General features: G+C 41.5%; 1 protein-coding gene across 5 annotated transcripts in view; it reads left to right on the top strand.

Annotated features, from left to right (window-relative positions):
- Positions 1-22,500, top strand: part of ap1b1 (adaptor related protein complex 1 subunit beta 1) — an 82,138-nt gene that overhangs the window by 26,755 nt on the left and 32,883 nt on the right. For 3 of the 5 annotated variants that reach the window (XM_036598571.1, XM_036598570.1, XM_036598572.1), the window contains exons 10-15: positions 164-279; positions 3,868-4,033; positions 7,047-7,145; positions 15,379-15,638; positions 17,287-17,491; positions 20,366-20,386. In XM_036598571.1, coding sequence (XP_036454464.1) covers positions 164-279; positions 3,868-4,033; positions 7,047-7,145; positions 15,379-15,638; positions 17,287-17,491; positions 20,366-20,386 — 867 coding nt within the window. The remainder of the gene's footprint in view (positions 1-163; positions 280-3,867; positions 4,034-7,046; positions 7,146-15,378; positions 15,639-17,286; positions 17,492-20,365; positions 20,387-22,500) is intronic. The other 2 variants (XM_036598573.1, XM_036598574.1) reach the window with 1 other exon arrangement.

Below are 22,500 nucleotides of genomic sequence, written 5' to 3'. Positions count from 1 at the left end.
ACAGTTTCTGAGGAAATTGAGGCTAATTAAATATTGACTTCGGCAGTCTGAGTAATAAAGACGGAGGAAATTGGAACCGTATATTCATTTTCTCTCTCTTTTTGTCACTATTTCTTTCTCTCTCTCTCTCTCTCTGTCCACCCTTCCCCCCCCTCCCTCTCAGCAATCGGCCGAGCGCTGTGTCAGCACCCTGCTGGATCTCATTCAGACGAAGGTGAACTACGTGGTGCAGGAGGCCATTGTGGTCATCAAGGACATTTTCCGCAAATACCCCAACAAGTAGGTGCCCCCGCCACCACCTCTGCATAGAGGGAGAGAGAGATGGAGGAAGGCTTTATCTCTCTCTCCCTCTGTGCCCCCCCACCACCTCTGCATAGAGGGAGAGAGAGATGGAGGGAGGCTTTATCTCTCTCTGACAGCTGTGCTGAGACGGTAGAGGGTCTAAAACCCCCTCCCATGTCTCACTGCTGTCTTTCTGTCTTTCTTTCTGTCTTTCTTTGTGTTGGTTTTTCTTCCCTTCTTTCTTTCTTCAGCCTTTTTTATCTGTTTTTTCAACCTTTCTTCTTTATTATTTCATTTTTCTGCCCTTTTCTTCTGGACACAAACCGACTCACACATTAACCTGAATATATAAACCCCCCTTTCTCAGATATCAGTGTGTGGTCTGTAAACACCCCCTCCCACTAATCCCATCAGCAGCCGCCCTTTTTTCTGAGCAAGCAGAGATTCACACTGTAATAGTAACACACTGAGTCACTGATTGTGGTCCGAGATGTTTGTTTACTTTCACATGATGCTGCTGTTCTAATTCTTGCTATACGTTCTTTTCCAAATCAGTATAGACATTCTTACAGGCCGCACACACAAAGAAGAATTTACCCTTTGCGTCTCTCTTTTTCTGCCATATTTTTCCTCGCTTATTTGAAGTAAAATGTGATGCAGCATGTGAACATTTTTCATACCGTTCACCCTCCTTTCCATACCATCCATCCATACATGGAAACTGAGCTGCCAACTCAGCATGTTTTGAATTGTTTTTGTGATGTCACAAATCCACCCGTTCAAGCCTATAGCAGTTTAGTCCCACCTATTCATGCTGAATTAGTGTTTCACGTAGCGACTGCTTTCTGAATGAGGCACAATACAGGGCAACCAATCAGCACAGAGCTCATTTACATATCAGTCTTAAAGGAAACGGGGAAAAAACATAATTTAGCCATAAAGAGAGGTTGGAAAGTGGTCATCTTTGGGGTTTTGGTATGTACGACTGCACAGACTTTATGGGTGGATAAGATAAAAATTAAATTCTTTAATGTTAATTTATTAATGCTAATTTATACCTAGTTTAAAAGGCAGTGAAACCTTAATAAAGCAGAATATAAATAGCTATTGGATGGGCCTCTGATTATAATAATTACAGTCTTCACAGATTCTGCACAAATATATGTTTACAAAGGCCTGTAAACGGCGCCGGTTTTGTACACAACATGCAGATAATCAGGAAACCAGCTGGACTGATTATAAACGCTAATAAATCCATTCGTCTCCAAAATTATGAATGTTCATCTTAAATCTCTCTCTTCGCTTTTCCGTTAGCTACGAGCTGGGCGAGATTGTCTGTGTTGCTATGGTGACCAGCAGTCTGCGTGCCAGTCTACAGGGTTAAAGGGTGAATTAGCAGGTCTGCATTAACTCCAGAGTTTAAGACCTGCTTTCTTTCTTTATCTCTTTTCTTTATCTTTCATCTTTTTCTTTCTTTATCTCTTTCGTTCTTTCTTTCTTTGTTCTTTCTTTCTTTCTTTCTTTAGCCTTTTCTGCCTTCTTTTTCAACCTTCTTTCTTTCTTTCTTTCTTTTCTTTATCTTCCATCTTTTCTTTCTTTCCTTCTTTTTCTTTCTTTATCTCTTTTGTTCTTTCTTTCTTTCTTTCTTTCTTTGTTCTTTCTTTCTTTCTTTTTTTAGCCTTTTCTGCCTGCTTTTTCAACCTTCTTTCTTTCTTTTTTTCTTTCCTTCCTTCTTTCATTTTTGTTGTTCTTTTAACCTTTCTTTCTTTCTTTTTCCTTTTTCTTTCTTTTTTATCTTTCTTACTTTTTATCTTTTTCTTTCTTTTCTTTACCTTTTTCATCTTTTCTTTCTTTCTTTTTCTTTCTCCCTTTTTCCTTCTTTCTTTCTTTCTTTCTTTCTTTCTTTATCTTTGTTCTTTCTTTTTTTCTTTATCTTTCTTTCCTTCTTTCTTTCTTGCTTTCTTTCTTTGTATTTCTTTCCTTTTTATCATTCTTTCTCGGTCTTTCTTTCTGTCTTTCTTTGTGTCTTTTTTTGTGTCGTTCTTTCTTTCATTCTTTCAACCTTTCTTCTTTATTTTTTGCTTCTTTTTTTTCATTTTTCTGCAGTTTTCTTCTGAATTTATTTCTTGAAAATAATCCCAAATTAAATCGCAGTTGCAATGTTAGTCAGAAAAATCCCAATTTTTTCAATATTTTTCCCAAATCGTTTGGCCCTAGTTTTACTGTAGGCCAGCAGGGAAATGCTTTGTGTTACATTCAGCCTCTGTAAGGAACGCGGCTCTGTGCCGTTCAGAGAAGGCAGTTAAACACTAATGTAGTGAAAGCCCTGACGGTTTGATGAGATTGTTCATTTTATTTGCATAACGCCCCACACCCCCCTGCCGTTTCTGACTGGTCGTTATCCGATAGCACTGCAGGTGGTTTTTTTTATGGCGGGAAGATTCACTTCCTTTCATTAACACTTTATCAGGAGAGAGAGAGAGAGAGAGATGGGGTCCTGTAAGCTCAGAAGCTTTTAGAGTGTCTAAACAAATGGATGCTGTGACATAATCATTCAGCTCAGATGAGATGTTTGTTTATCTCTCGTTTCATTACCCAGCAGATGTCTACCAGGATATTTCTTTAGGTCGATAAACGTAATCAGAAGCTGGTTAATTCAGCTCCGTTGCTGAATGTCGAATGATTAGCAGAAATGAGAAACTCATAAGAGGCAGCGTGAGGGAGATAAAGTGAGAATGTTGTGTATTTGTCCACCAAATTCCCACTTTCTAACCCTGCATTCACACCGGCAGCGACTTTTAGCCATTTCTCGCCCAAACCACTGATCGCTTATCGCTTGTGAGTGTCTCTGAACTCCAAAGGTCCGTTGTTTGCCATGGTTTCACTGACGCCAAGCGCAAATCAGATGCATTCCTGCTAAAAATAAAAATCCGGCAGCACTCATCTGCTGCAGCACAGTCTTTGTTGGTCATCCTCTAGTCCTTCATCAGTGGTCACAGGACGCTGCCCACAGGACGCTGTTGGCTGGATATTTTTGGTTGGTGGACTATTCTCAGTCCAGCAGTGACACTGAGGTGTTTTAAAACTCCAGCAGCACTGCTGTGTCTGATCCACTCAGACCAGCACAACACATACTAACACACCACCACCACGTCAGTGTTACTGCAGTGCGGAGAATGATCCACCACCCAAATAGTACCTGCTCTGTGAGGGTCCTGACCACTGAAGAACAGGGTAAAAGGGGGCTAACAAAGTATCAGAGAAACAGATGGACTACAGTCTGTAACTGTAGAACTACAAAGTGCACCTATATAGTAAGTGGAGCTGATAAAATGGACAATGAGCGTAGAAACAAGTAGGAGGTCATAATGTTATGCCTGACCGGTGTAAGTGTATATACAAAAAACAATGAAGTTCATAAGGTAAAACATAAAATATGGTGCTTTTGTACCATTTTCAATATAATACAGGTCACAGATTTTACTTTTCACTGCTTTCTTTTGTTTCTTGCCGTTTCACATTCTTTCCCAACTTTTTTGGAATTGGCTTTTTAACTAAAGAATGAACGATTGTGTCTGCTTTCAGGTATGAGAGCGTGATAGCCACCCTCTGTGAGAATCTGGACTCTCTTGATGAGCCGGAGGCCCGCGCAGCCATGATCTGGATTGTGGGAGAGTATGCAGAGAGAATTGATAATGCAGACGAACTGCTGGAGAGCTTCCTGGAGGGATTTCACGACGAGAGCACACAGGTAACATAAACGCTCACCCCTGCACAACAAGAGCACTCAGCTACTGCTAATGAGAAACTGTAGAACAGACTCGTTTATATCGCAATACCTACATTTAGAGTCGGTTATTCATTCAGCCTAATGAGAAACTGAAGAACAGACTCGGTTTATATCACAATACCTACATTTAGAGTCGGTTATTCATTCAGCCTAATGAGAAACTGTAGAACAGACTGAGTTTATATCACAATACCTATATTTAGAGCCGGTTATTCATTCAGCTTAATGAGAAACTGTAGAACAGACTCAGTTTATATCACAATACCTACATTTAGAGTCAGTTATTCATTCAACCTAATGAGAAACTGTAGAACAGACTCAGTTTATATCACGATACCTACATTTAGAGCCAGTTATTCATTCAGCCTAATGAGAAACTGTAGAACAGACTCAGTTTGTATCACAATACCTACATTTAGAGTCAGTTATTCATTCAGCCTAATGAGAAACTGTAGAACAGACTCGGTTTATATCACAATACCTACATTTAGAGTCAGTTATTCATTCAACCTAATGAGAAACTGAATTGTTTATCCCCAGCTTTATAAACAAGCAGCAGTTGGCCTGAAACTAATCTGAGGCGGAGTATGGATTATGGGAATCAATTTGAAAAGTTGCAATCAGTCCTGGAGCAGCTGGAGCTGCTGTTCAAGTGCAGTTTAACACACATGCTTGCTCTCCTTTATCTCTCCTCCTTATTTTCTGTGTTGTAAACACTTTGCAGTCTGCTTATGATTTAGACTGGAATAGTTTCGGCCTGTTCGCCTGTCCAAGTTTAATTCAGAGGTTCTGACTGGTAGCAAAGATTGGATCTGAAGTGATTTGGGCTCTGATGGTGCCTCAGTATAGCCACTCCAGAAGCCCTGCTCATACACTTCAGTCCCAGAGGCCACCTTTGCTTTACAGCGACCTGTTTCAGTAATGATAGGTGAGGGTGAGTGAGGTGCGTCAGAGCAGGGTAAGCAGAACCTGAGCAGAGCTGCAGCTGAGAAACATATTGAAGGGGTGTTCAGACAACGAGCACACGTCTTTTCATTGTTGTCTGGGGGGCAACATGCACTGCAACTGAAAAGCTCTCCTCTAGCCTGCGCGGTGGGCTTCACATTGAGTGTGTTTACATGCACTTAATAATCTGATAACTGCAGAAAGTCAGATTTTGTCAGTTATATGATCATGAGTTTACATGCACTTAGGTAATCATCATCATCATTAACCACTTAATTCAGACAGGGTCATGGTAGCAGTTGGGAAGAGCAGAGAATCCCAGACGACCCTGTCCCCTTCAACTTCCTCTAGCCCGAGATACTTAAACTCCTCCACCTGGGGCAGGTCCTCTCCCCTTACCTGGAGTGGGCATGCCATCCTTTTCCTGGCTAGGTAATCAGATAACTGTAAAACGCTGGGTCTACATGAGTCAGACAGTAATCAGATTTCTGCTTTACAGCCAGCCAATAAACTCACAGAAGACGACGTGACGTAAACGTAATGTAAAAACATCACACCACTTTATCTGACAATATGAAAAAACATCGTCTAGAAGATGAAGAATATTTAAATCCTTCGTTTCGTCAAGCATGTATTTGGTTTCAGAGTCGCTCCAAAAGTGTTTTGCTGCGTCTCACGGCGACGCTTATTTCTGGTACCGCCGCCTGTTTTCACACCTTACTCCAATCTAAGAAATCAGAATGAGCTGTTTACGTGACCGCTTGAATAATCAGATAACTGCAGAAATCTGATTATGATCGGATTATCGAGTGAGTAAACGCACTCGCTGTTAAACCAAAACAGACAGGAACCAGAACTACTGTGATCAAGTGCTGCTGATGGAATTGATCAGATCTGTGCGTTGGAGTGCGGCGAGAAGTCAGGAGCCAAACCTGTGTTCTTCTGATCTTCGTATTCATAACTTCACTGGAAACAACACGTTCTTGTTATGTTTGTGTTTATTCTAATGCTATACAGTGTATACTTACTGACTTACGTAATGCCCAAGACTTTTGCACAATAGATGCAAAAGATTGATGCTTTGTTTCTTCGTTTTATTCACTAGTTAATAAATGAGTGAGAGTAAATAAATAAATAAGTAAATAAATGAATTTTACTCATCCAACAGAATCTGAGGCCCAATCCCATTTCTTATTTTTACCCCTACCCCTTGTTTTGAGTGTCGCCCCTTGGAACTGAGTTACAGGGTAGTGGTTGAAATCTTCCCTCTGAAATGGGACCCTCAAATAAAAAGAGCATCACTTCATTAACAGCTACCAGCGCTGCTCTGTAGGCGACCCTGTCAGTCTGCAGTGACAGCAGAGGAGGGTAAAGTTCAGCTCCTCACTGCTGGGCTTTAGTTACATTTAGGGCATCATATGCCTTCAAAGAGGGGGGCAATTATTTATTATCACCCACCCTTAATTCTTCAGTGATACGAAGCTGAAGTCAGATATTTGCCAGCTTCTTGTTTGAATCTTCCCGTTCCACCTTAAATGGAGCAGCAGTTACATTCTGGTGCTTCAGACATCAGAACTGCTGGACTATTTAAGGTGGAACAGGAAATTTAGCTAGCTGCCAAATCATCATCACATTGAAACAACGATAAACTAAGATAATTTAATGGTTATCGTAATTTTTTTAACAGAAAAAATGTTACATTTGTGTGTTTCTTTGGTCTCTTATTCAGCCGTCTTGCCGGGTTTTTCTTTTTTTGTCATAACTCTCTGTTTGGAGGCCTTGAAAAACCTTTGTTTGGGGGGCCATGTAGCCCCAACACCTCGCCCTACCCTTCTATCGCAACAAAAACCAGGACACCCTACCCCTAGACGTGAACCTGAGGGGTAGGGCTAAGTGGTAGGGGCGAGGGGTGAAATGGGATTGGGCCTTAGTCACCCAGCAGTGCTAAGAGTGGTTAGTTAATGTTTGTTTGTAATATTTTAGCAGCCTCTCTGTTTATAAACCACACTGCTCACCTGGTGCTCTGCAGGTGCAGCTGCAGCTGCTGACGGCCATAGTGAAGCTGTTCCTGAAGAAACCTACTGAGACCCAGGAGCTCGTTCAGCAGGTGCTCAGCCTGGCCACACAGGTGAGACTGCACACACACTAGTGATGGTTCTTTTTCTACTGCCAGTGTATCTTGATAGGACATTTTCACAACCTCACATCTCCAGTGCTTTGATAGAACAGATTACTGTCCAATACGAACTGCTTTGCAGTGGAATTACTCACGTAGTGCTCAATGCATGTTCATTAGAGTGACCAGCTGTAGCGAAGTCATTTAGAACTGTGCCGTGACTCCCTGCAGGATTGATTAGTCTGAGTTTCTCACATCCATCAGCGGAATTGCTGTCTGGGTTTGCGTGTGCGTTTGAGGAACAAGCCTTTCCTGCTAATTACGGCCATGTAGCATGAAGCACCCGTCGCTCTGTGCTGCATTTGAGAGTGACACCTTTTTCTTTAGCTGTTGAAATATGTCTTAAAATCAGAACATACTGAGCTCCACACTGCAAAACCATTTTCTTTAAGATCCTATTTGTCTACCCCAGGGGTCGGCAACATGCAGCCCTTTTACTGCCCTGTTGTGGCTCCACAGCTGAATTAGATTAGTAGGTAAAAATAAAATAATCCTCCTTTACAGTAAAATAAAGCTCTGCTGATCGTTCAACACAGTTTAACAATAAATGGTCTTAAACTCTGGGGTTAATGTAGAACTGCTAATTCACCCTTTAACCCCGAAGGTTTGCGTGCAGACTGCTGGTCTAGCAACACAGCTAGCAACACAGACAACAATGACGCCTAGTTAGTAGCTGCGAAACGGCAAAGAGAGAGATTTAAGATGAACATCGATAATTTGGAGACCAATTGATTTATTTGCATTTATAATCACTCCAGCTGGTTTCCTGATATGTTTAATCTTCAACGAGAAACGTGAATTTTCCCGTTCCACCTTAAATGGTGCAACAGTTACATTCTGCCACCTCAGGCACCATTTAAGGTGGAATGGGAAAATTAGAACAAGAAGCTGGCGAAAGAGAATCTGACTTCAGCCTCACGACTTCTTAGTGTTTGAGTTTCTCGTTGCAGATTAAACGTATCAGGAAACCAGCTGGAGTGATTATAAATGCAAATAAGTCAATTGGTGTCCAAAGAAGCTGGAGACGAAGCTGATTTCAGCCTCGTAAAAAAATCAAATGTTGAGACATTTTACAAGAAACTGTTCAACTTTTGAGGAAAAGTTTCCTGCCGGAGATGCGAGAAAAGCGGCTATAGCTGAGCTAAAGCTTAAAGCAGAGCAAATTTAGTCTGCATTTTTGTATATATTATATTTTTTAGCCTATAATAGTACATTAACACATACTGGGACGTATTTACAGCCAAGATGGTAAAACATTGCTTCAGTAAAAATGTTGTGGCCTCCCAAGCTGGTTTGATTTTTGTTGAAAGGACAAAATGGCTCTTCTAAACATTTGGATTGCAACCCCTGGTCTACTCAATACATGTAGTATTTCTAATGAGAATAAGAGTATTTTGTTCAGTTTTAACAAGTTTTAAAGAGGAATTCAATTCAGTTCAGTGGTTAAGATGGAAATAAAGTCGCTGAGCATTATTTGATGTGAAATGATCCACTCTAGACCATGACTACAAAACATGTATATAGACATTTTATTTACTGTCCAAAACCACCAATGAACCTAAATGTGTCTTCTGAGTTTGTATATGGAATGTTGAAAGAAACCTATAATAAAATATATTTTTTTGGCCAATTTGGCAAAACTGCATCTCTGATATCAGGCAGTGTACTCATAACCATGGGAGCTTTTAGAGGTGGACGTCTGGTTCCTATCACCACCGGTTTTAGTCCTGTGTGTATCCCTCCACCATGGATATATTTTTAAAAGTATGTTTTTGGGCCAAAAACTTTGTAAAACTATCCTGAACAGTGTCTCAGACTTTAGGCACAATGTTTAGAGTATTTTTTCTCTATGTTGGAAAGAGGATAAATCACAGTGTAGGTTCAGTCCAGTTTGGTTTATTTATAACAATTTCATGCAATAACAGTGGTGGATGCAGTACACAAATCATGTACTTGAGTTAAAGTAGAAGTTCCTCCCTTTAGATCTCCACTTGAGTAAAAGTACAAAAGTATTTGCCTTCTAATGTACTTAAGTATCAAAAGTAAAAGTACTGAAAAGATTAATTATGACTTTAATGTCCTGTTACCATTTTTGTAAGAAGACTCGCTTCATTAACTCATTCTAGGTGAAAATACTCCAGTGTCTCTCTTGGTAAACCAGTCTTTTAATAGAAGGTCATTAATTAGTGACGCTGATGTTTATTAAAATTATCATAAGCACAAAACACTGAAGGCAAACAGTTTCCATCAGGTAGAACTGAGCGGCTCTGAAATCACTTTTTACAAACAAGCAAAGTTTCAGTTTAAAATTTATTTACAACTTAGTTACAAGTTTAACTTGCTTTAAACAGGTTTGCAAATGAGTTTTCCTTTACTATATTGCATCTGTAGGTCTCTTAGTAAACTACCTAAGTACAGTAACGAATTACATTTGCTTCGTTACTGTCCGCCACTGTGTGATAACATTCTGTGCGGGAATTTTGAGAGGTGGACGTCTGGTTCCTATCACCAACACTGTGAACAGTTTCTCCAGAACAGAGCGTTTCACACCAAACCACTCTTAACGACTCCGTTTACGTCTTAACCATTTATTCACAGAGAATGTTTTATGTGATTCTATCTTATGAACTTCTCTCACTGCACTGCAGATAAGAAATAATGCTTGCAGTAAAGGTATCTGTCAGTGGAATAAGATCCTTTTACGGTGATAAAAGTATGTAAAATGTCTAAATGTTCAGAATAGTTTGGCTTGTCTTTTAGTGTTCATACAGCAGTATCATAATGCGAAATATTAGACTTTGTCCACATTTAAGATCCTTTTACCTGCCAAGTTTTCATTTTTACAGTGTGTTTCTACTCTGTCAAACAGAACTAAGAAACTGGTTTGGTCTGCTTTCTGGCTTGTACGTTGGTATTTGTTTGGGAATGGTGACAAATGTTAGAGAATATTGGGTCGGAGTGCTTTGGGCATTCAGCTACACACTAACATCTGCATCAGTCTCAGTACCTGGCAGTTAAACAACAGCCTGGAGATTCATTTTTCTTGCACCAGCTGCTGCGAAACTGAAGTAACACTTTTGTGTTTTGAAGTTCAAATGGGGCAGTTTTCTCACAGGAGGAGCTTGTTTTCCTGACTGGGTCGCGTGTCAGAAGTAAACAGAAAATACAGAAGTTCTGAAACAGTGGTGTGTTTACTAGCCAGCAATCAGTTGACATCTATTGATTTGGGCGTGTTTACAGGTGTTTTTGCCTGCAGATGTAGTGGAGTTAACTGTATTACATATATGATAATGATAAAATATCATCGTGATGCCCATCTCTACATTAATCAAGTCGAAATCGAACAACATTTCGGTGCGGTCAAGCTTGGTATAACAGGACCTCATGAGCCGAGTTCTTTATGACAAACCACTTTGGCAAAAAATGCATTAATGAATAAACCAACACTGAAGAAGTGTTCCTAAAGAAGTGATGCAAGTGATTGCGTAATGATGACATCATCAGATTCAGGGAATTGTGTGCATAAAGGGCGAGGCCAAAAACCACAGCATCATGACCATGTCTTTAGAAACGTCACATTAAAAAATGACATGCTTCTGTGATTGATATGTAATATATAAATGCTTATTGACCAGTTAGACATAAGTATAAACCTGTTTTACGGCACTACACATGCATGGGATTAATTCTTTTTACTGCCAGTGTATCTTGATAGGAAAGTTTCATAATCTGCCGTCTCTAGTGCTTTAAGAAAGCAGTCAGCCACTCCACTTTACATCATCCCTTAAACTCCCTTCCCCCTGATAAAATCGCAGTAACGCACAGCCTCACCTAACTTACTACTTTTATGAAATGGCAGGCAATGTAAAATATTATAAAATACACCATTTTTCAGATAATTTATTATTGATAAAAAGACATAAACAAGTATTCCGCCAAGAAATGTAGTTTCTTTAGAGTACGATATCATTTCCAAGCAACCGTGGACGCTGAATGTGGAGCATGTTTGGTTGCCCATCGCTATACACTGCGGCCATTTCATGAATTTTTAAACTTTTTGTTGTATAACAGTGAACATATGATATCACAGCACTGTTTAATGCAGAAACCTTTGCTTTATAAGTACTTTTTAGGCACCAAATTAGCACCGTGAGTCTTATTTAGCACCAATCCAGCGACGCCCTCTTCTCATGCTGGCCCTGAATCTCAAACAGCTCCCTGCTCCCTACATAGTGCACTACATAGGAGTTTAAATACTGGATCCTGCAGCCCAACAGAGCAAAATACAGCTAAGAAACAGTCGTTTGGGACTCAGACACATCCACACTGGATACATGATGCACTGTTTGGCTGTAGAGGCTAGAATTTCTAAACTTTCATAGCTAGAACACTATTTAGGGAGTACGGAGCCGTTTGGGATTCAGCCTGGGTTTGACGACTTTTGACTGAAACACAGACATTTGAAGTGTGTAAAACATTCAAGTGACATTTTTAGACTTTTATACTGCAGTTTTACAGGTAATCAGACCGTAAGTGCTTTAATTCAAGTCTGTGATATTAATGATGGTTCTGTTTAGGCTGTTGGCTCTTTTAGCCTGTTAGCCAGCTGACCAGCCTGGTTCTAGTTAAGAACATAAGTCGTCAGCCCCTAAGTTTAAACAAAAAACGGGTTCTTACTTCATCGATATACTCCGGTGATCCATGTGAGCAGCATGAGAGTCAAAGATTATTCCATTAACAGCACAAAGGTGTGTTCATGCTGTGGTGCAGTGATACGGGGTTCAGTCATTGTGAGGTGGTCATAGGTGTGCATATATCGTGGATTTTACAACGACTTCGAAAACAGCTCAGCCAATCAGATTTTAGTACCGGAACTGTCCGTTTAATAAAACTGGTCACCATCCAATGTAAACCACTTTAGAATGAAATCACACAAGATTTATTCAAAGTCTGCAACACGATACCTCTCACTGTAATGAGTTCAGTTTCACTCACAAAGTTTCACTGACGCAAAACGCTGGGATGACCGGACTGAACACCAATTGATGATATAATTATTGAACTGTGTCAGTGTTTGAGTGAATACGCTGCTCTGTCACGGTCAGGGAGGCTTTGAGCGAGTGCTGTGCCCTCTGTTTCGTTATTAACTTTGAGAGCGAGTGCCAGCGGCCTCTCTGAATGCCAGGATTCTGTCAGAATAAAAAACTTTATTTCAGCTCTGGAGCCCACGTCATGCCCCTCAGCATCTGATTTGCTCTTGCCCTGTCTTTGGCTCTGGCTTTGTTGCTGCATTGCTCTGTGTTATTACTCAGCTCAATCTGTAAACTGGAATGGTCATGCATTATTTAGAGGAGAGCGCCCTGTGCCTTTGCTCTGTGCTGTCAGAGACATTAGTCAAACACACAAAACTTACCAGGCTGTCTTTTTTGGGCCTTTTTTGGGTCCATTACTCATCTATCAGTCAGTATTTGAAGTTGAAACTAGGGTGACACTTTATTTTGAGTGTCTTTTTAGATGAAATAAACAAGTCAAGTCAAATTTATTTATATAGAGCCTTTTACAACAGATGTTGTCACAAAGGAGCTTTACAGAGAATCCGGGTCCACATCCCCAGTGAGCAAGCCTTGGCGACAGTGGCAAGGAAAACTCCCTCAACAGGAGGGATAAGGGGGACAGATAGTTAGGGAAACAAATTAACCAAAGGCTCGACTAAACAGGAAAGTGTTTAGCCTAGACTTAAAGATGGAGGCTGTGTCTGAGTCACGAACACAGACTGGTGGGCTATTCCAAAGCTGGGGGGCTGTGTATGAAAAGGCTCCTCCCCCTGACGTAACTTTATTTATTCTGGGTACTAATAATGAGCAGCACCTTGTGATCTAAGTGGGCGTGTTGGTTCATAATAGGAAATAAGGTCACTGAGGTACTGAGGATCAAGGCCATTCAGAGCTTTATACGTCAGCAGAAGAATTTTGTACTCAATGCGGAATTTAACTGGCAACCAGTGTAAGGTACACAACATTGGGCTAATGTGGTCGAATTTCCTGGTTTTGCTGAGAACTCTGGCTGCAGCGTTCTGGACCAACTGAAGCTTGTTAAGGTTTTGGCTGGAACAGCCAGAAAGCAGAGCGTTACAGTAATCTAACCTGGACGTAATAAAGGCATGAACTAACGTTTCTGCGTCCTGTAGCGACAGTGCATTTCTTAATTTAGCGATGTTACGCAGGTGGAGGAAAGCTATTCTGGTAATATTGGTAATTTGCTCATCGAAGGCCAGATCGGGATCGATCGTGACACCAAGGCTTTTTACAGATGTGCCTGGTGTAACTGAGAAACTATCGAGATTAAGAGTAAACATAGGCCTAGCAGCTTTTGGACCAAGAAGAAGAACTTCTGTTTTGTCCGAATTTAGTAAGAGGAAGTTACTTGACATCCAGTCTTTAATGTCTTGTACACAGTCCTCTATCTTATTAAGTTCGATTTTGTCCTCTGGTTTAGCTGAAATATACAACTGTGTATCATCGGTATAGCAGTGGATGTGATGCCATGTTTTCTAATGATGATACCTAGTGGTAGCATATATAAGGTAAATAATATGGGTCCTAAGACAGAGCCCTGTGGAACACCATACTTTACTCTTGTGAGAGCTGATCGTTCACCGTTTACATTAACAAACTCAAAGCAATCACTAAGGTAAGATTTGAACCACGAAAGAGCTTTACCTGTCACTCCTACTAGTTTCTCAAGCCTGTCTAAACACTCAACAGACTGTCAGTAACATTGACATATCAGTGATGTAGCAGCCGTGAAAACATTCAGTACGTTATACACCGATCAGGCATAACATTATGACCACCTCCTTGTTTCTACGCTCATTGTCCATTTTATCAGCTCCACTTACTATATAGGTGCACTTTGTAGTTCTACAGTTACAGACTGTAGTCCATCTGTTTCTCTGATACTTTGTTAGCCTCCTTTTACCCTGTTCTTCAGTGGTCAGGACCCCCATGGACCCTCACAGAGCAGGTACTATTTGGGTGGTGGGTCTCAGCACTGCAGTAACACTGACGTGGTGGTGGTGTGTTAGTGTGTGTTGCGCTGGTACGAGTGGATCAGACACAGCAGTGCTGCTGGAGTTTTTAAACACTGTGTCCACTCACTGTCCACTCTATTAGACACTCCTACCTCGTCAGTCCACCTTGTAGATGTAAAGTCAGAGACGATAGCTCATTTGCTGCTGCACAGTTTGTGTTGGTCATCCTCTAGTCCTTCATCAGTGGTCACAGGACGCTGCCCACAGGACGCTGTTGGCTGGATATTTTGGTTGGTGGACTATTCTCAGTCCAGCAGCGACACTGAGGTGTTTAAAAACTCCAGCAGCACTGCTGTGTCTGATCCACTCAGACCAGCACAACACACACTAACACACCACCACCACGTCAGTGTTACTGCAGTGCTGAGAATGATCCACCACCCAAATAGTACCTGCTCTGTGAGGGTCCATGGGGGTCCTGACCACTGAAGAACAGGGTAAAAGGGGGCTAACAAAGTATCAGAGAAACAGATGGACTACAGTCTGTAACTGTAGAACTACAAAGTGCACCTATATAGTAAGTGGAGCTGATAAAATGGACAATGAGTGTAGAAACAAGGTTTAGCTGATCGGTGTATATTTCTGTATGTAATATCTGTAGATGTTTAACCTGAGAGGAACTGAACGTGTAACAGGTTTAATACTGACCATCAACATCCTCAACAAGCTGTTACAGACACACTGACAGCATCCTAAACCTGGAGCTGTACTGGATTAGGGTTTGGTTAAGGTTAGGATTAGGGCCAGGATGAGGGCCAGGGTTAGGGTTAGATATTGGGTTAGGTTAATTTTTCTTAATGGAAGTACAATATAAAGTTTATCTTCCTGTAACGTTCTAACAGTACATCTACTTAATGTAAATAATGTATAAACAGTACATCAAGATATTTGCCTCAATGTATTCAGATGCTGCACTACTGCAACTTCACTGATGTTTCACAGATTTAACTTACTCAAAGTAAATTGTTACCAAAACTAGTATGTAAAACTTATTAAAAGAAAAAAAAAACTGTATTTTTTCATGTGCTGATTTGGTCATTTTTACACTCAAAATCTGGAATGCAATGTTCTCCTTTCCTGTTTTTAAAAATCCAGGATTCGGATAACCCTGACCTGCGGGACCGCGGCTATATCTACTGGCGTCTGCTCTCCACCGACCCCGTGGCTGCTAAGGAGGTGGTTCTGGCTGAGAAGCCGCTGATCTCAGAGGAGACCGACCTGATTGAGCCCACCCTGCTGGACGAGCTGATCTGCCACATCGGCACCCTGGCCTCCGTCTACCACAAACCACCCAGCGCCTTCGTGGAGGGCGGCCGCGGAGTCCAGCACAAGCGGCTACCAGCTCGTGCTGGCTCGTGAGTCTTATTTTAACACACTTATCTTGTACACTATGGCCAAAAGTATGTGGACAGCCCTTCTAGCTATTGGGTTCAGGTGTTTCAGCCACACTCAATGCTAACAGGTGTATAAAATTAAGCATGTGCAGTCTCCATAGACTAGTCGGCAACATACGGCTCTTTTTCTGCCCTGTTGCGGCTTCGCAGCAGAATTAGATTTTTAGGTAAAAATAAAATAATCCTTTTTTGCAGAAAAATAAAAACTGATAATTCTAACACAGTTTTAACAATAAATGGTCTTAAACTCTGGAGTTAATGTAGAACTGCTAATTCGCCCTTTAACCCTGAAGATCAGCGCAGACTGCTGGTCACCACAGCAGCGCAGACAAGAATCTTGCCTAGCTAGTAGCTAACGAAATGGCAAAGAGAGAGATTTAAGACGAACATCGATCGATTTGGAGATGAATGATCTTATTTGCATGTATAATCACTCCAGCTGGTTTCCTGATACGTTTAATCTGCAGTGAGAAACTGTTAAACACTGAAAAGTCATGAGGCCAAAGTCAGATTCTCATTCTCCAGCTTCTCGTTTGAATTTTCACGTTCCACCTTAAATGGTGCAGCAGTTGCATTCTGGTGCCACAGGCACCATTTAAGGTGGAATGGGAAAATTCGAACAAAAAGCTGAAGAATGAGAAGCGAATTCAGCCTCGTAAAAAGTTGAACGTTGAAAGACATTGGAACTTTTGGAAAAGTTTTCTGCCAGAGATGTGAAAAAAGCGGCTATAGCTGAGCTAAAGCTTAAAGCAGAGCTAAGTAGGTCTGTGTTTTCGTTTAGATTATATTTTTAGTTTATACCAGGAAATCAGCACATATTAAGACACACTTTCAGCCCAGACAGTAAAACGTTACTTCAGTGAAATGGGCATAAAATGTTGTGGCTCCCAAGGTTGAAAGGACAGAATGGCTCTTCTTAACGTTTGCATTGCCGACCCTTGGTCTAGGAGCAGCAACAACTCCACAAACCAGTGAAGTGGTAGACCACGCAAACTCATAAAGAGCGGGGCCGCTATGAACTGGAGCGCACAACGTGTAGAAATCGCGTGTCCTCTGTTCACTCATTGGTCACTCATTGCTGACACAGCTTGTTTAATCTCCATAGAAAAGCATTGCTGAATAGAATGGGACACTCTGGAGAAGCTGCAAATGAGGCCAATGCCAAGTGCTGGCTAGAGGGGCATAAAGCCCCCCAGCACTGGGCTGTGGAGCAGTGGAACTGTGTTCTCTGGAGTGATGGAGCTCCATCCAGTACCTTTGGGATGAGCTGGAGTGATCCAGAACTGACCATCCAACATCAGTACCTCACTAATGCTCAATCAAATCTTCACAGCAATGTTCAACATCTAGTGAGAAGCTTTACCAGAAGAGCAGAGGCTGTTACTGCAGCAAAGGGGGACAAATTCACTATTAATACCCCTCATTTCAGAAGAAACGTTGGTGTCTACAAACTTTTGGACATGCTGTGTATGATTTGGTTGGGTCAGAGCAGTGAAAACTAGCATTTTAATTAATATGCTGAGTGGTTTTTTTGATGTGGACAGTGCTTTCCTGTGTGATTTATACAGTATTTGGTTTGATATAACTCTTTATTTCCCTCTCTCTTCAGCGGTGAGAGTGCTGAAAGCCCAGAAGTTGGCCAGTCGGTGAGTGGAGCCTCCGATGCTCCACCTGCTGTCATTCCATCCCAGGGTGATCTCCTAGGTGACCTCCTGAACCTAGACTTGGCTCCACCCACCAGCAACGTGCCTCCTGTGCCCTCCTCGATGCAAATGGGGGCGATGGACCTGCTGGGTGGAGGGCTGGACAGCCTGGTAGGTCTACAGCGCTCATCACTGATGATATTGCATTCAGTAAATCATATCAGAGGTGCTGCATTAAAGCAATAAGAGCTCAACCTGAGCCTCACACAGTATTTGATTGACATAAAACCACTCAACTGACTTAAAAGGCACTTGCCAATGACATCTTGTCAAGTAAAATCATCTAAGATTTTCTGTTGATTTTCTAGTAAATATATATTTCTAATTAGGCAAGGTTTTAATTATGAATGTGTTATTAATAGATGGAATTATTACCTATTTCTTGACATTTTTACTTGTTAAGTCATTTTAGCTAGTGAAATTATTGCGTTCCATCGGCAGACGGTTTTGCTTGGGAACAAAACAGTGCTTCTGAAATAAGAATTTCTCTTGAAACTAGCAAAAATGTCTCTAAACCGGATGAACGATCTTAGAATATTCTTGCCGTGTTCTTAAAATTAGAAATTACATGCAGTGACCCATTTAAAGTTCACCTAAAATCAAAACGGCCCCTTTTTTCCTTGTCAGTGTGTTCCTAATCATATGAAGTACCATTAGTCATGCGCAGGTTAAGCCCAATCTTGGACTAGATTACCGTGCCAGTGCTGAATCAATATTTGAAGTTCTTTGTAGTCTAGAATCCAGCCGTATGATCATTTAAAATACTAAATTCTCCTTAATTTTCCATCAAAATCTAATGACTTTAAAACGTCTGATATTTGACGAGCGGGCTGGGAAAAATAATATATATAATAATAATATAGTGTTTCACCTCAAAACCTCCCATCTGTCATTGTGAAAACATATTCAGCAACTTCTTTGTCCAGTGCAGTGGAAATTAGCTTTGTCCATTTGAAAATAAAACTACACAAAGTCGGCTCTAAAGCTGCGTTCACATGTTGGCAGTAGATGGTCGATGGAAAACCTGGATAATTAAAATAATTGTTTTCAACAGAGCTGCAACAGAAAATTCTGCGAAAGGTCTGCTGACCGCAGGGCTCAGTTTCCCAACTTTTGCAGATGACAAATACAGACAATAAGTGATACAAAAACAATTTACAATTTAAAAACTATACAATAAACTATACACCCATTGAGTACAGGACGAAATTGGTATTTGAAATTCTTTGCAGTCTATGATCCAGCCATATATTCATTTAAAGGACTACATTTTTGTTCTCGTGTAATTTTCCATTAAAATGTAATGACTTTTGCCTCCAGAACTTCTGATATTTGATGAGCGGGCTGGGAAAAATAATATATCTATACAATAACAATAATATCGTCTTTCACACCAAAACCCCCCCATTTATCATTGTGAAAACATGTTCAGCAACTTTATTGTCCAGTACAGTGAAGATTTACCTTTAACTTTTCCATTTAAAAATAAAACTTGCTCCCGAGTGGCGCAACCGTCTAAGCATTGGCCCTATCAGCAGGAGATCGCGAGTTCGATCCCTGGTGATGCTACAGCCGTCCGTAGCCGGGAGTCCGAGAGAGCACAATTGGCCTCGCTCTCTCTGGGTGGGTAGGATGGCCCCTCCTTCTCCCCCCATCACTCAGCGCGATGCTAGTCAGCGCAGGCGTCTGTTAGCTGACATAACAGATCTGGTGGTTGGCACATTCCTCCGAGCGCGTTCGGCTGTCCAGTGACGTTGTGTGAGCGGCAGTTCGAAAAGAAGCGGTGGCGCTTCACAGGTCTCGGAGGAAGCCTGTGTTAGCCTTCACCCTCCTAGCGTTGATAGCATCGTGTGATTTGGGGAGTGTGATTCCTAACTAGCGGGTGGAATTGGAGACGACTAAATTGGGGAGAAAATCGGGTAAAAATTAAAAAAAAATAAATAAATAAAAATAAAACTTGACAGGCGGCTCTAAAGCTGCGTTCACATGCTGGCTGTAGATGGTCGATGGCAAACTGGATATTCCATTGTTTTCAATGGAGCTGCAAAATTGTGCCAGTGGTTTGCTGACCGCAGAGCTCAGTTTCCCAATTTTTACAGACAATAAGCAAAACTAAAACAATTTGCACTTTAAAAACCATACAATAAACTAAATGACCGTTAAGTACAGGGCAATAGAGACTAAACAGTAAACAGCAGATAATAGGAGGACTCTTAGTCCGCTTTTAGTCCTCAGCTGCAATGATTATTTCTATATACAGCCATATGCAAACGTTTTTGGTGCCCCTACGTGAAAATAAGTGAACACATCCTCCACAGAGAACACATTTCTGCACATTTTAATGCACAAATGCTATTTCTTTGCCGAATTAAACATATTGGAGGGGGGGTATTTGTGGAGGAATAAACTAAATATGGCCTGTTTAAAAGTTATTTTTTTCTATATATATTAAACACAAATAAATAGAAAATGGCTCTGAAATTTTTAGAAAAATGCCATATTTATGTTTGCTCCCTCTAGAGGAAGTGTTGACTTATTTTAAGACATTTGTACTGTATTACATTTGGTGCACACTGATACTAGTAATAATAATACTGCTTGTCGTAATCCTTTGCCGCAGGCGAACAGCTTCACGATATGGATGTAAAATACATGATTTCCGCTTCATGACTTTATGATTTTACTTTTACCAAAATATATTTTTTGCCTTGTAAAATGTCCAAGAACTGATGGAGCCTGTAAATACACGAAAGTGTAACATTACCGCGATCACGCCAACCGCTCCTAGATCAGAAATCCAGCTCCAGAGTTTGTTTTTCCACTGACTCAGCTGTACGTTCTTCTCAGGAAGCTCACAGATGGTTCTGCGTAATCAAAGTGAACTTGTTTCTTGTTCCCCACCTTGACTTCCGTCGTTCTTCTGTTCGACGTTTTGACTCTTGTCTTTTCTTTGTGTTCTTCTTTTTCTCTCCTCTCCACCTGCAGATGGGAGATGAATCTGAAACGGTAATTAACTGTGGAGAATAGGCAACAAACACCAGCACATCTACTCCACACCATTTCACTAAGCTAACAGACGATGTGCTCAGCTTTAGCTTCACTGTAGTGTGTTTAAGATGGTGTCACAGGCCGGTGTTTGGCTTTATTACGGACTTAATTCATGCTGAAACAAAGCTGCTCCTGGTGAAATCATAATTAACGCAAGTATTCTGTAAAGATGCTGTCTATCTGAGATACACGTGCCTTTTATTGGAAAACAGGGATACATACAGAGCTCCACTGGTGACATCCTGTATAAATAACAATAATGTGTGGCCACGACTTAGTAAGGCGTGGGAACAAGATAATTAAGCCGTTGCCATAATTTAGTAAGGCATGGGAATGAGAATGAGATCCTAATGCATGGCCACAACTTAGTAAGGCACGGGAAAGAGACCCTAATGCGTGGCCACAACTTAGTAAGGCGTGGGAACGAGACCCTAATGCATGGCCACAACTTAGTAAGGTCTCGGAATGAGATCCTAATGCCTGGCCACGACTTAGTAAGGCATGGAGATGTGATCCTATTGCATGGCCACAACCTAGTAAGGTGTGGGAACAAGATCCTAATTCTTGACCACAACTTAGTAAGGCGGGGGAACAAGAAGTCATGGCCACAACCTAATAAGGCATGGGAACGAGATTCTAATGCATGGCCACAGCTTAATAAGGCGTGGGAACGAGATCGTAATGCCTGGCCACGACTTAGTAAGGCGTGGGAACAAGATAATTAAGCCGTTGCCATAATTTAGTAAGGCATGGGAATGAGAATGAGATCCTAATGCATGGCCACAGCTTAGTAAGGCACGGGAAAGAGACCCTAATGCGTGGCCACAACTTAGTAAGGCGTGGGAACGAGACCCTAATGCATGGCCACAACTTAGTAAGGTCTGGGAATGAGATCCTAATGCCTGGCCACGACTTAGTAAGGCATGGAGATGTGATCCTATTGCATGGCCACAACCTAGTAAGGTGTGGGAACAAGATCCTAATTCTTGACCACAACTTAGTAAGGCGGGGGAACAAGAAGTCATGGCCACAACCTAATAAGGCATGGGAACGAGATTCTAATGCGTGGCCACAGCTTAATAAGGCGTGGGAACGAGATCGTAATGCCTGGCCACGACTTAGTAAGGCGTGGTAACAAGATAATTAAGCCGTTGCCATAATTTAGTAAGGCATGGGAATGAGAATGAGATCCTAATGCATGGCCACAACTTAGTAAGGCACGGGAAAGAGACCCTAATGCGTGGCCACAACTTAGTAAGGCGTGGGAACGAGACCCTAATGCATGGCCACAACTTAGTAAGGTCTGGGAATGAGATCCTAATGCCTGGCCACGACTTAGTAAGGCATGGAGATGTGATCCTATTGCATGGCCACAACCTAGTAAGGTGTGGGAACAAGATCCTAATTCTTGACCACAACTTAGTAAGGCGGGGGAACAAGAAGTCATGGCCACAACCTAATAAGGCATGGGAACGAGATTCTAATGCGTGGCCACAGCTTAATAAGGCGTGGGAACGAGATCGTAATGCCTGGCCACAACTTAGTAAGGTGTGGGAACGAGATCCTAATGCGTGGCCACAACTTAGTAAGGTGTGGGAACGAGATCCTAATGCGTGGCCACAACTTAGTAAGGCATGGGAATTAGATCCTAATACTTGGCAACAACTTGGTAAGCCGGAGGAACAAGATCCTAATGCATGGCCACAACTTAGTAAGGCATGGGAACAACATAATAAAGTCGTGGCCACGACTTAGTAAGGCATGGAGATGTGATCCTAATGCATGGCCACAACCTAGTAAGGTGTGGGAACAAGATCCTAATGCGTGGCCACAGCTTAGCAAGGCATTAGGTCACACTAGGTCATTGCCACGCATTAGGATCTTGTTTCCACTCGTTAATAAGGCGTGGCCACATTATTTTTATTTATATGGTATGTCACCAGCAGGGCTCCGTACATAATTACTGCTTCTTTTAGCCTCCTAACATCAGAGATTCCACCTTAAAAAAGAAAAGAAAGCCGAATGTTAATTTTGGCTGAAATAATGTTTATTTGGTTGCGTTTTTTGGGGGT

Source organism: Colossoma macropomum, unplaced genomic scaffold (assembly GCF_904425465.1).
Source record: "Colossoma macropomum unplaced genomic scaffold, Colossoma_macropomum, whole genome shotgun sequence".
Lineage (NCBI taxonomy): Eukaryota > Metazoa > Chordata > Actinopteri > Characiformes > Serrasalmidae > Colossoma > Colossoma macropomum.
This window is presented reverse-complemented; position numbering and strand designations above follow the sequence as displayed.